At 38.0% G+C, this 13008-nt stretch overlaps 1 protein-coding gene across 5 annotated transcripts in view; it reads right to left on the bottom strand.

The window, feature by feature from the left end:
* Nucleotides 1–13008, bottom strand: part of PPP2R3A (protein phosphatase 2 regulatory subunit B''alpha) — a 195928-nt gene that overhangs the window by 3637 nt on the left and 179283 nt on the right. Inside the window, exon 15 of one of the 5 annotated variants that reach the window (XR_009350901.1) lies at nucleotides 7318–7456. The exons of 3 other annotated variants lie outside the window; for them this stretch is intronic. Coding sequence is in view for 1 of the 2 variants with exons in the window: in XM_059162678.1 (XP_059018661.1) it covers nucleotides 4576–4612 (37 nt within the window). In the remaining variant the exon portion in view is untranslated. Of the gene's footprint in view, nucleotides 1–2968; nucleotides 4613–7317; nucleotides 7457–13008 lie in introns of those variants that run through there. One more of the 5 variants, XM_059162678.1, reaches the window with a different exon arrangement.

The following is a 13008-nucleotide window of genomic DNA, read 5'->3' as shown; positions in this document are numbered from 1 at the left end:
AAGTATCCAACTGCCTCCTCTCTAGCACTTCCATTATGGCAGTATATACAAAGCTGAACTCCTCTTTCCCACACACCTGGCTCTACCATAATCACCCAATCCAGTGACCCCAAATTTCTCTTCCTTTGCCGTCCCTTCTTCAAATCCAGCCAGTCTCTTCTACCTTTTATAATAATACATGGGCACAATTTTGCCTCTTCCTCCCTGTTGCCACTGATTGAGCTCAAGGCACTGTATTTTCATCACTTGGATTATTGTAGTAGTGTTCTAACAGCTGATCTTCCTGTCTTCACTCTTGTCACATACCCTTTGCTGTTGCCATACCAGGCTATTTACCTTGTCCAAATGGTCAATGGTCTTGGGATCTAATGCCACTGTATGTGTTCTTTGGTGGCTTGCACTGCCCTTACCCTTTCGTTAACTGGTGTTCATCTTTTAATCTGAGATGGCATTAAAAGTTTTCCTGATTCCTAATGCCTGAATAACCATCGTTTTTAAAAAATTCATTTAAGTAATCTCTACATCTGATATGGGGTTCAAACTCATGACCCTGAGATCCAAAGTCATACACTTTTCCAACTGAGCCAGTCAGGTGCCCCACATCTAGCAATCTTTTTTTTTTTTTTTTTTTTTTTTTTTTTTGGAAGCATTAGAGAGGAGAAGGTCAGAAGAAGCAGACTCCCCATGGAGCTGAGAGCCCTATGCGGGACTTGATCCCGGGACTCTGGGATCATGACCTGAGCTGAAGGCAGTCACTTAACCAACTGAGCCACCCAGGTGCCCCAGCAATCATTTTTAAGTAGACTCCACACGCAGCATGGAGCCCAATGCGGGGCTTGAACTCAGGACCCTGAGATAAAGACCTGAGCTGAGATCTAGTCAGACACTTAATTGGCTGAACCATTCGGGTGCCCCATTAAAAATCTTTCAAGTTTAAATTCCAGTTAACATAAAATGTAATAGTTTCAGGTGTAGAATATAGTGATATTCATTACTTTTGTACAAAACCCAGTGCTCATCATGGCACATGTACTCAATCCCTACCACCATCTCTTATATACATGTCTGCAAGGCTTTCCTTATTTGTCTCCCTGCTTCTGTTCTTGTACCACTACTGAAGATTACTATCTTCAAAATATGTAAGCGGGATTATATTACCTCGTTGTTTAACTCTTTCAATAGCTTCCCAAAGGCTGGCATGATCTGTCCTCCGTGAATCCTTCCAGCCATATCTTACTCTGTTTCTTACTATATTTCAGCCATACTAGTCTTTTAAAAATGTCCTCAACACATTTTTTCTTGCCTTGGAGCCACTGCATATGTTTCTCCCTCTACCTAGAACATTTTTGCTCCCTGCTTTTTTTGGTAACTATTACCCTTTCAACCTTTAGGTTCTCAACACCTCAGGAATTTGCTCAGCACCCTAAATCTCCATTATTGGTTCACTCTGTTTGTTTCCTTCACAATTATGTAATTGTCTTTCCCACTTGACTATGAATTGTCCCATTTTCCAACTCACTAATTTTCTTGGGCTATATATAGTATAAAAAACTGATGTCCTGATGCTCTTTGTGAAATGATGTGTCAAGTTGTCAGGAAGGCTGGAGTAAAATGGTGAGGGTGCAGAAGTCTTGAAGTCACTGAAGTCAGAATGGTAAGAGCCTAAACTTTATCCTGTTCTCTAGACCACTTCTAGGTTTACTTATAAGTAACTGGGATTCTTCAGGGCACAAATGAAGATTATCTTATTAAGTATTCTGTTAACTAAACTGGCTATTTTTGAATGAGTAGCAGGGTCAGAGGATTGAAGCAGAACTCCTAGGGTTCACAAATAGTTCGCTAGAAAGCCTAGGTATACCTAAGTATACCTAGGTAATATCTAAGTATTAACATGATATTTTTGCTAGCAATAGGTTGCCTTTAGAAACTTGTTTCTAAAGTAGTTGTTTCTCTAAGTAGTTTTTCCCTCTTAGATGAACAATTTCTGGGCAAAAGTATTACGGCTGGTTCTGCAGATTTCCTGAATAAACAGAAATAATGACTGGCATGTATATGGTCGGAAAAAGGATTTGTGTGGTTTCAGGGTGTTGTCTGGGAATGTGGTTTGATTCCATTTTTGGGATTCTACTTGCAGGGTAAAGGGATATAGTATTTGATTTGGGGTTTGTCTGAGGAAATTAAGACATATCTTGGCCATAAGCACAGAATAAAATGTTAAATAGTTCCTTAATTTGGAGTCTATAATGCTTTATAAATAGGAGAGGATGAGTCTTACCTTTATACTTTTAAATCTTAACTCACTTAGGTAAAATGGATTAACTGAAACACCTTTTAGAAGTTGGATATTTGCTTCAGTGCATTTCCTTGTTGACCTCGTTCAGTAACTAGAAAATCTTTTGTTTCAACTCTTGTTAATATGTATATCCACTTAATATGTACATCCACTTTTTTTTTTTAAGATTTTATTTATTTGACAGACACAGCGAGAGAGGGAACACAAGCAGGGGGAGTGGGAGAGGGAGAAGCAGACTTCCCACTGAGCAGGGAGCCCAATGCAGGGCTCGCTCCCATGACCCTAGGATCATGACCTGAGCCAAAGGCAGACACTTAACCGACTGAGTCACTCAGGCGCCCCACTTTCTTGTCTCAGACTTCATTTTTGATCTCTTGCAGTTCCCTAGGGTCATGAGCCATCAGTTGTGTATTCTTATTTAGTTTGCGTGTAGATAATATGAAAATTTGAGTTAAATACATTCTAATTATATGAACTTGAAGGGAGGGTTAGGGTTTCACTCATTTTCATTATTAACCACAGTGCCTCGCACTGAGTTAAGTACCAATGAATCTTTATTGAAATAAATTAAAATTGGGCTTTGTCTTGTTATGTTGAATCCAGGAAAAATGAAAACATATATTAAATTCAGGTCTGTATAAAGGTGCTGTTTACTGAGCACTATAAAACTTGTAAGACTGTAACTCATGCTTTATAGTATTAATTACTGTCATTCCTTCGCCTCTTACGCCCCAATATATATAGACATTACCTTCCCTTTCCCTCATTATTCCTGCTCCTCTGTTAAATTCTTCCACCTTGTTGATGATTGTCAGGCTCCATACAACCCCTTACTCCACACTACTGCATTCCTAGGAGATGATCTGGTGGGTTTGGGGCTGGCCTTCTTTACTACAACACCTTAATTTCCAGTGCTGATGGAAATTAGTATGTAACTCTTACAAAGAGTAATTCATGTAAGTTTGTATTTAATATAAAGGAAAAAGCTACTTTTAAAAACATTCAGGGGTAAACAGTTCTATTTTCTAAATGTCCAATAATAGAGAAATGGATGTGAGGTATTGCTTGAGAGAACACTTCTAAAGCATTAAAAGTCATGTTTTTGAACACTCTAGTAACATTAAACATCAAAAAGAAATACACTTAAAGTGTAAATAATGGTTATTTCTGGATGAACCAAGTGAGTTGAATCTCTTTATATTTTCCAATTTTTCTGCAGCAAGCCTCTGTTTCTCTACTAATCAGATAAAGAGTCTCAGAATAAAAAAAGGAAATTGTTTTTAATCTAGGTTAATCAAATGTAAAGCTGTTGGTAAAATACCAGAATATCCTGTAAGAAATATTTTTAAGATAATGTGAAGGTTTTTTAAAAAAGATTTTATTCATTTATTTGAAAGAGCATGGGAGGAGGTAGGGTCAGAGGGAGAAGCAGACTCCTGTTGAGCAGGGACACCCATGTGGGGCTTGATTCCGGGACTCCGGGATCATGACCTGAGCCAAAGGCAGCCACTTAACCAACTGAGCTACCCAGGCACCCCAATAATGTAAAATATTCTTAACTAAAAAAGTAAACAGGTATTTGTCACATTGGCAGAAAGGTTTGATTATTGTAGGTCTCAGTTTCCTAAGGTAGCAACATGGAGGACTCTTTAGCCTGCTTTATGTAATTTTCTTATTGCAGAGATCATAAGAGTGTTAATTATAAATAAGTTTAGCATCCTAACCTGCTATCTTCATATAGGAGGCAGATGAATTGGTTTATGTAACTGGTACCCTATCTGGTTTCACCCAGGACCATTCATTACCTTGAATTCATACAAATGATGTTGTATGCTGTGATTATGTTGTGTGCTAGTTGTGATAATTCACAGTGTTTACAGCGTCAACGTTTGCAGTCTTTCTCACTCATATCTGGAGTTATTGCTCGGTTATTCTTGAAGGCTTAAGTACTAGCCTTGAATTTGGCAGTACAGCTACCTGACACAAAGGCTACCTATGAAGTTTGTTAGATGGTAAAGTAGATGGAGAATTTCAAGTTGTTTTTGGAGGGTCAAGTTGTCTGGAATCCTGAAGTTTATCCTTGTAGTGAGGTGGCTGCTGGGACTATTGCCTTCTTTGCCAGTAAACATTTGCTAAGGATCTCCTACATTCCTAACGTTTGCCAGGTGTTACAATTAAAAGATGAGTAAAACAGTGGTCTTTGGTGGTACCTGAGTGGCTGAATCAGTTAAGCAGGTGACTCTTGATCTCAGATCAGGTCTTAAGATCTCAGGATCTTAAGTTCAAGCCCTGTGTTGGGCTTCAGGCTGGGCATGGAGCCTACTTTAAAAAAAAAAAAAAAAAAAAAAAAAGGCAAAACAACAACAACAACAAAACAAAACAAAAACCCAAAACCAAACCAAAAAACCATCCAAACAAAAAGCAAGTGATTTTTGCCCTGAGAAGCCCAGGTTCTCATGGAAATACAAAGAGCTCCATTTTTTTCCAGCATTTATATGCTATTGTTGGATACATTATATATAATTCTCTGTATATTTTTGTTGTTTATGCAATATATTTACTGTGTGTTGAATGTGAGCCATGTACTGTGCCCTGGGAAAGAAGAGAACAAGGTAGGTCATGGAATGGTAATATTACAGCTGATTAAATTCTAGTTCAGAGAGGTTTTCTAATGTGGCCAAGATCACAGTAGTAGTAGTAGTAACAGCCAGTGTTTATTGATTGCATAGGTACTTTCCTAAGGGCAAAGTATAAAGATACTATACACATTGTCTTAATTCTTAAAACCGCTCAGTGTGGCAGGTGGTATCCTCATGGTGTAGGTAATGCTAAGGCGTGGATGCCTGGGACTGCACAGCTAGTTACGTGACAGAGCAAGGATTTGAAATTATTAGGTTGGTCTAACTCCAAATTCCATGCTTTTATTTTGTATCTCTTTCCATACAAGGAGTAGTAATGATAGTAATAGCTACTATTTATCAGGTATCCACTATGTGCCCGGTGTTTAGATATATTATCTTAGATTGTCACAACCACCTTAGGAAGGTTAGTTGCTGGAGTCTTCTGAAACTGAGCCTCAGGAGTCAGATAACCTGCCCAGCTGGTGAGTGGTGGATAGAACCGGATCTGTCTGTCTCCTTCCTAAGCCTCTGCTCTTTCCATAGTAGCAGTTCTTCCATGTCTAATATTTGAGTCTTATAAGTTTTGTTTGACAGACTCACCCTGATGTATCTGTAATTATTCTTGAGATAAAGCCCTAGGCGGTGTAACCTTGGGCTTCTGGGTCTGGCCTTGCTTTTGAATGTATCAGTCAGCTATTAACAACTGTAAACCGGTCTTCCTTTTCCTTTGGCATTCTAGTTCTCACTCTATAGGCTGTTGTAAGCCGTCTCTCCCCTCAGGACCTCATCACTCACATGTGCTCTATGGAGGCCTTATCTTATCTCCTACAACATGAGGAGTATCTAGCAGAAGCCTCTCATCTACACTGCTCGAATTTCATTACAGCTGGTCTCTGCATCTCCTCTCATGGCCCCTCCCCTTTTCATCTGTCTGCATCCCTTTGCCTCTCCTCTCTTTCTTCCAGGCACACTGCTGCCTTCTCCAAGGACCACAACTGGAAAAACTGCTTGAGTCAGTTGTTTATTCTCTTTAGCTGCCACCAGTTGTTCTTTTTAGACCAACAAACTTGTAAGTGTTTATTTTGCTATCTGTTTTCTCCTTCCTTTTTAGCAAGTTACAAAATAATATGTAGTATAAATTCCATTTTTGTAAAACATTATCTCTTTGCATTGAAATGTCTGGAAGGGAAGATAGACTACCTGTCTCTGGATGGTGAATTTTAGATGCAGTTTTTTGTTCATTATATTTTCTATCTCTTCTGCTGTGCATACATACCATCTATGTATTACCTATTTAGACACATTACCTATGTAAACAGATAGGGAGAAAACATTTTTCCTATTGAAGAATTACATGCTTATTTTATGAACCTTACAAATTACAGACCAGTAAAAACAAACAAACAAACAAAAAAAACCCAATTATTTGCAATCTCAGAGTTAACAGTTTATAGCCTTATATTTTAGCTTGTATATCAAGATGTACACATTTGTAATAATGAAATATTACAATTTTCTAACACCCTCTTATGTTTTTGTGTAAACACAAAATTTCAGTGTTTGCAAAATGTAATCAATACCATGACTTATTGAACCTTTCTATGTTACTTTTGAATTTTTTAATTTTAGAATGACCAGTGACCAATGCCGATTGTTTGGATAGAACAATTCTATCCAGACTTCTGATTATTTACAAACTGGAATTGTGAGTCAAAGGGTGAAAATTCCGGCTGTTGCTACATACTGTCAAATTACATTCCAGGGAGTTTCGGCCAATTTGTTTCAACCATCAATATCTGAAAGTGTTTGTCTTATTGCATAGTGAGTCTTGAGTGAGTTGTTATTGCAGTGTGCTTCCTCTATGGGAAGCAGTTAGGATGGAATACTACTCAGCCATCAAAAAATGAAATCTTGCCATTTGCAATGATGTGACTGGAACTAGACAGTATTATGCTAAATGAAATAAGTCAGAGAAAGACAATTACCATATGATCTTGCTGATACGTGGAATTTAAGAACCAAAACAGGATCACAGAGGAAGAGAGGAAAAATCAAAATAAGATGAAACCAGAGAAGAAGATAAACCAGAAGAGACTCTCAAACATAGAAAATAAACAGGGTTGCTGGAGGGGAGAAGAGTGAGGGGATGGGTAAAGGGTAACTGGGTGATGGACATTAAGGAGGGCACATGATATACTTAGCACTGGGTATTATATAAGACTGATGTATCACTGACCTCTACCTCTGAAACCAATAATACTTTATATGTTAATTAAATTAAAATTAAAAATAAAGCAAAAAAATTGTGTGTGTGGGGGGGTTTGTTTCTCTTAAACAGAAAGAAGCAAATAAAATATTTCTGAGGATTTTTCTAGTGGATTGCAGGAGGCTAGATTTACACACCTTTTAAAGAGGCCCCACGAATGGTTCAGTTTGCCATATCAATGTTACAGGGAAGTGATAATTCACGTCCTTAGATTTAAACATTGATTTTAAGTTTTGAAAAATTTAAACATTGATTTTAAACCCTCTGAATCTGAATCTGAAAAAAAAAAAAAAAAAGCAGGTAAGATACTTTATTTTATTTGCTTCTGTCTGTTTTCCCTGCTTAGGGATCCTGTCTGTGTTCATCAATATCCGATAATGCTTAGTATACAGTAGTAATACACATACATATTGAATTAATATTATCTTTAACATTATATTCTAAAAATAGCTGTCAATTTCATAAGCTAGAAACTGACTCTTGCTTTTTTTCTTACACGTTCTACTGAAATATAATTTACATATAATTCATTGATCTTAAGTGTTCAGTGTGTTTTAGTAAATTTTTACAGTTGTGCAGCCAACACCCCATTCTAATTTTATAACATTATTTCATCCCTCCATTCGACCCTCCTCTCCTTTGTGCCTGTTTGTAGTCACTCTCATTCCTGGAATAGGCAAACACTGATTTGCTTTCTGCTGTACAGTTTTGCTTTTTCTAGAAATTTCTTACAAATGGAATCATATAATACGTAGTCTTTAGTGTTTGGCTTCTTTCACATAGAGTGATATTTTTGAGAGACTCATCCATGTTGTTGCATGTATTAGTTCTTTTATTTATTGAGGTATAACTGACATACAATGAATTGCTCATACATGAAAACTTGATTTTTTTGTATGTACCTGTAAAAGCATTTTAACATTCAAGATCATGAAGATATCCATTCCCCTGCTTCCCAACCAAAGTCTACTGATGCCCCTATATAATCACTGCTCTTCTCCCAAGGTAACCACTAATCTGTGGTCATGACAGATTAATTTGCATTTTCTAGAATTTTAAATAAATGGAATCAAGTGGGTTATACTTTGTCTATCTTCTTTCACTTAGTTTATTTTGCGATCCATCCATACTGTGTTTATCAATAGTTCATTCCTCTTTTATTGCTGAGTATCATTCCATCTTATGGATATACTGTATTTTATCAATTCACCAGTGTGAATTTTGGGTAACTATGAAAAATGCTGCTATAAACATTCACGTACAAGTCATTGGGTGAACATTTCTCTTGGGCCAGTTCCTAGGAGTGGAATTGCTGATTCATACGATGAGTGCATTGTTTACATGTTAACAGGTGGCTAAACTCTTCTAAAGAGGCTATATAACTTTACATCCTCATCAGTTCAATGTATGAGGTTCCAGCTTCTCCACTTCTCCACATCATTGTCAACTAGTGGTTTTAGTTGGTCTAGTGGCTGTGTGGTAGGTCTCACTGTGGTTTTGGCTTTCTCCTAATGTCTAACAATCTTCTCATCTTTTCATGTAACATCTTTTCTGTAACTATTTGCTGTTTGAGTCTCTAATTTAGTTGTGTTTATTTAGATCCTTTGTCTGTTTAAAGGTTAGGTTATTGGTTTTTTTATTATTGAGTAGTAAAAATTCTTTACATATTTTGGATATAAGCCCTTTATCAAGCTGTTTTGGGAATATTTTTTCTCAAACTTTTCATTTACTTAATGGTGCTTTCTGAAGAGCAATAGTTTTTAATTCTGAAGGAAGCCCAATTTTTTAAATTGCTCTTGCCTAACTCAAGGTCACAGTGATTTTCTCCTGTTTTATTCTAGAAGCTATAGAGTTTGTGCTCTCACACTTAGGTCTTTTATCCATTTTGAGTTATTTTTGCATACAGTATGAGATATGGATTGGGGGTCTTTTGTTGGGTACATGGATATCCAATGATTTCAACATCATTTATTCTGCACTGGTTCAAACTTAATTGGCTGTCCATATTAGGGTCTATTTCTAGAGTGTTTAACTGATCTATTTTTATACATGCCAATGCTACAATGTCTCAATTATTTGGTTTATAGGAAAATTTGAAACCAGGCAGCCCAAGTCCTTCAATTTTGTTCCTTTAAAAAAAAAGGTTTGGCTATTCTAGGTACTTTGCATTTCTACATAAATTTTAGGATCAGTCTGCCAATTACAACAGAAGCCTGCAGGGATTTTAGTAGGGAATTTGTTAAATCTGCACATTTGGTGGAACTGACATTTTAACAGTACTTAACTTTCTAATCCAATTTAGGTCAACATTATTTTTGCAGTTTGCAGTGTGCAAGTGTTATAGTTCTTTGGTTATATTTAATTCCTAAATATTTTGTTCCTTTTCATGCTAATGTGAAGAGAATTATTCTTTTTATTTGAATTTCCCTACTGGACTGTTCACTGCTAGTATATGGAAATAAAACTAATTTTTGTATATTGAACTTGTATTCTGAGATCTTGCTAACTACTAGCTCATTAGTTCTGGTAGCTTTGTGATAGAATCTGCTTCAGGTCTTTTATTTGAAGTATTTTCTGCTTCAAGGTTACATAATCTACAAATAGTTTTACTACTTCCTTTACAATCTGAATACTTTCAGTCTTTTCCTTATCTTACTGCAAAACATAGAACCCTTAGTTACAATGTTGAGTTGAAATGAATAGAAACATCTCTACTTTGTTCTTAATCTCAGTGGGAAGGCATTCAATTTTTCACTGTAAGTATGTTAATTGTAGATGCCTTTTGTCTAGGTAAGGGGCCCAGGGAATGGGGCGCCTGGTGGCTCAGTGGGTCAAGCCTCTGCCTTTGGCTCAGGTCACTATCTCAGGGTCCTTGGATGGAGTCCCACACTGGACTCTCTGCTCAGCAGGGAACCTGCCTTCCCCCCCGCCCCACCGGCTACTTGTGATCTCTCTCTGAGTCAAATAAATAAAATTTTTTTAAAAGGGGGGGTGCCCAAGGAAAAAGATGGCAGAGGAGTAGGGGACCCTTTTTCAACCAGTCCCCTGAATTGAGCATTCTGAATACTCACAAAATCAGCCTGAGATGTAAGAAGATGTAAGAAGAGCTATCTGAATCTCTAAAAACAGAGTTTGGTCTCAAGGGGTTTGGATACAGTCACTTCTGCTCTCTCAGATGAGATGGGGAAAGCTTCCAGAAAGCAAACTCCCCCCGCTCCCCCGCCCCCCGCCAAAACCGTTTTTCTCTGAATCCACCCCCCCCCCACAACAGGGGGCAGGGCAACTCTGCCCAAACAGGATTGCTTGAGCAACAGCGCAGCAGGCCGCTCCCCCAGAAGACAGGCCTGAAGAACAAGAGGCCGACAACCCTAAGATCCCTATAAAATAGCTGCATCTTCCTGGTCAATAATTTGGACTCTGCACAATCCCTCAACCGCCCCTCAGCAGAATGACTAAGAGGAGGAACGCTCAACAAAGGAAAGATTCAGAGATTGCAGACTCTGCCACAGAACTAATGGATATGGATATAACCAAGATGACAGAAATTGACTTCAGAATAACAATTATCAAGGTGATATCTACACTTGAGAAAAATATTAACGACAATATAGAATCTCTAAGAGCAGAAATGAGATCTAATCAGGCCGAACTTTAAAATGCTATGAGGGGCGCCTGGGTGGCTCAGTGGGTTGAGCCGCTGCCTTCGGCTCAGGTCATGATCTCAGGGTCCTGGGATCGAGTCCCGTGTCAGGCTCTCTGCTCAGTGGGGAGCCTGCTTCCCTCTCTCTCTCTACCTGACTCTCCATCTATTTGTGATCTCTCTCTGTCAAATAAATAAATAAAATCTTTTAAAAAAATGCTATGAATGGATTACAGTCTAAAATATGCTGACTGCCAAGGTATACAAGGCAGAAAAACGAATTAGTGAGATACAGGATAAGATAACAGAAAAGAAGGAAACTGAGACAGCATGGGAAAAGCAAATTAAAACCCAAGGAATCAAACTGAGAGAGATTAGTGACAAAATGAAAAGTTCCGATATCAGAAGTACTGGGATGCTGGTGGGGGGGTGGTAGTGGAGAGAGAAACAGAGGTCTAGAAAATATATTTGAGCAAATCATAGCTGAGAACTTCCATAATTTGGGGAAGGAAACACAACATTTGGGTCCAAGAGGCAGAGACGACCCCTCCCAAGATCAATGAGAACAGACCAACACCACAACATATCTGGTTAAGGAAGTTCCCCTCTATCCTTACATGCGTGAGAATTATTGTGAATGGATGTTGCAATTTGTCAAATGCTTTTGTGTCCATGATGACTTTTCTTTGGTCATTTATTAATATGGTGTATTAAATTAATAGATTTTTGGATGTCAGCCAGCCAGCATCTGTCCCTCGGATAAGCCCCATATCTTTCTTATATGTTGTTGGATTTGATGTGCTAATATTTTGTAATAATTTTTATATTGATGCTCTCGAGGGATATTGGTTTGTAGTTTTCATTTCTTCTGTATCTTTGTCTGGCTTTGGTATCAGGGTAGTATTGGCTATATAAAACAAGTTTGGGGGGCACCTGGGTGGCTCAGTGGGTTAAGCCTCTGCTTCCGGCTCAGGTCATGATCTCAGGCTCCTGGGATCAAGCCCCACATCAGGATCTCTGCTCAGGGGAGCCTCCTTCCCTTCCTCTCTCTCTGCCTGCCTCTCTGCCTACTTCTGATCTCTCTTTCTCTGTCAAATAAATAAAATCTTTCAAGAGAGGAAAAAAAAAAAGTTTGGAAGTACTCCCTTGAAATTTTCTGAAAGTATTTGTGAAAGATGGTTATTGTTTTTTCCCCCTTAACTATTTCACAGAATTTATCAGTGAAACCATCTGGACCTAGACTTTTCTTTTGATGCAGACCTTTAATAACCAATTCATTATCCTTACTTATTATACCTTATTCTGATTTTCCATTTCTTCTTGAATCAGTTTTGGTACTTTGAGTCTTGCTAGGATTTTGTCCCATTTCATCTAAGGTGTGCAATTTATTGGGATAAAATTGTTCATAATATTTCTTTTTTTTAAAAGATTTTATTTATTTATTTGAGAGAGACAGTGAGAGAGAGCATGAGCGAGGAGAAGGTTAGAGAGCAAAGCAGACTCCCCATGGAGCTGGGAGCCTGATGTGGGACTCGATCCCAGGACCCCGGGATCATGACCTGAGCCGAAGGCAGTCGTCCAACCAACTGAGCCACCCAGGCGTCCCTGTTCATAATATTTCTTTATAATTACTTTAAGTTCTGTAGTGTCTATAGTGATGCCTCCTCCATTCCTGATTTTGTTAATACATGCCTTCTCTTTTTTTCTTGATCCAGATATTTATCTTTAAAAGAATCTTTACAAAGAGCCAACTTTATGTTTCATGAATTCTTTCATATTGTTTTCCCGTTTTCTATTTCATGGATTTCTACTCATTTTTAAAAATAATTTTTAAATTTTTTATAAACATATAATGTATTATTAGCTCTAGGGGTACAGGTCTGGAATCACCAGGTTTACAGACTTCACAGCACTCACCATAACACATACCCTCCCCAATGTCTATAACCCCACCACCCTTTCCCTACCCTCCTCCCTCTGGCAACCCTCAGTTTGTTTTGTGAGATTAAGAGTCTCTTATGGTTTGTCTCCCTCCCAAACCCATCTTGTTTCATTTATTCTTTTCCTATCCCCCCCCCCCACATTGCATCTCCACTTCCTCATATCAGGGAGATCATATGATAGTTGTCTTTCTCTGACTGACTTATTTCGCTAAGCATAATACCCTCTAGTTCCATCCACATTGTCA

This window comes from Mustela lutreola, chromosome 2 (assembly GCF_030435805.1).
Source record: "Mustela lutreola isolate mMusLut2 chromosome 2, mMusLut2.pri, whole genome shotgun sequence".
NCBI classification, from domain to species: domain Eukaryota; kingdom Metazoa; phylum Chordata; class Mammalia; order Carnivora; family Mustelidae; genus Mustela; species Mustela lutreola.
The sequence above is the reverse complement of the archived record's forward strand: the minus strand, read 5'-3'. Positions and strand labels throughout refer to the sequence as shown.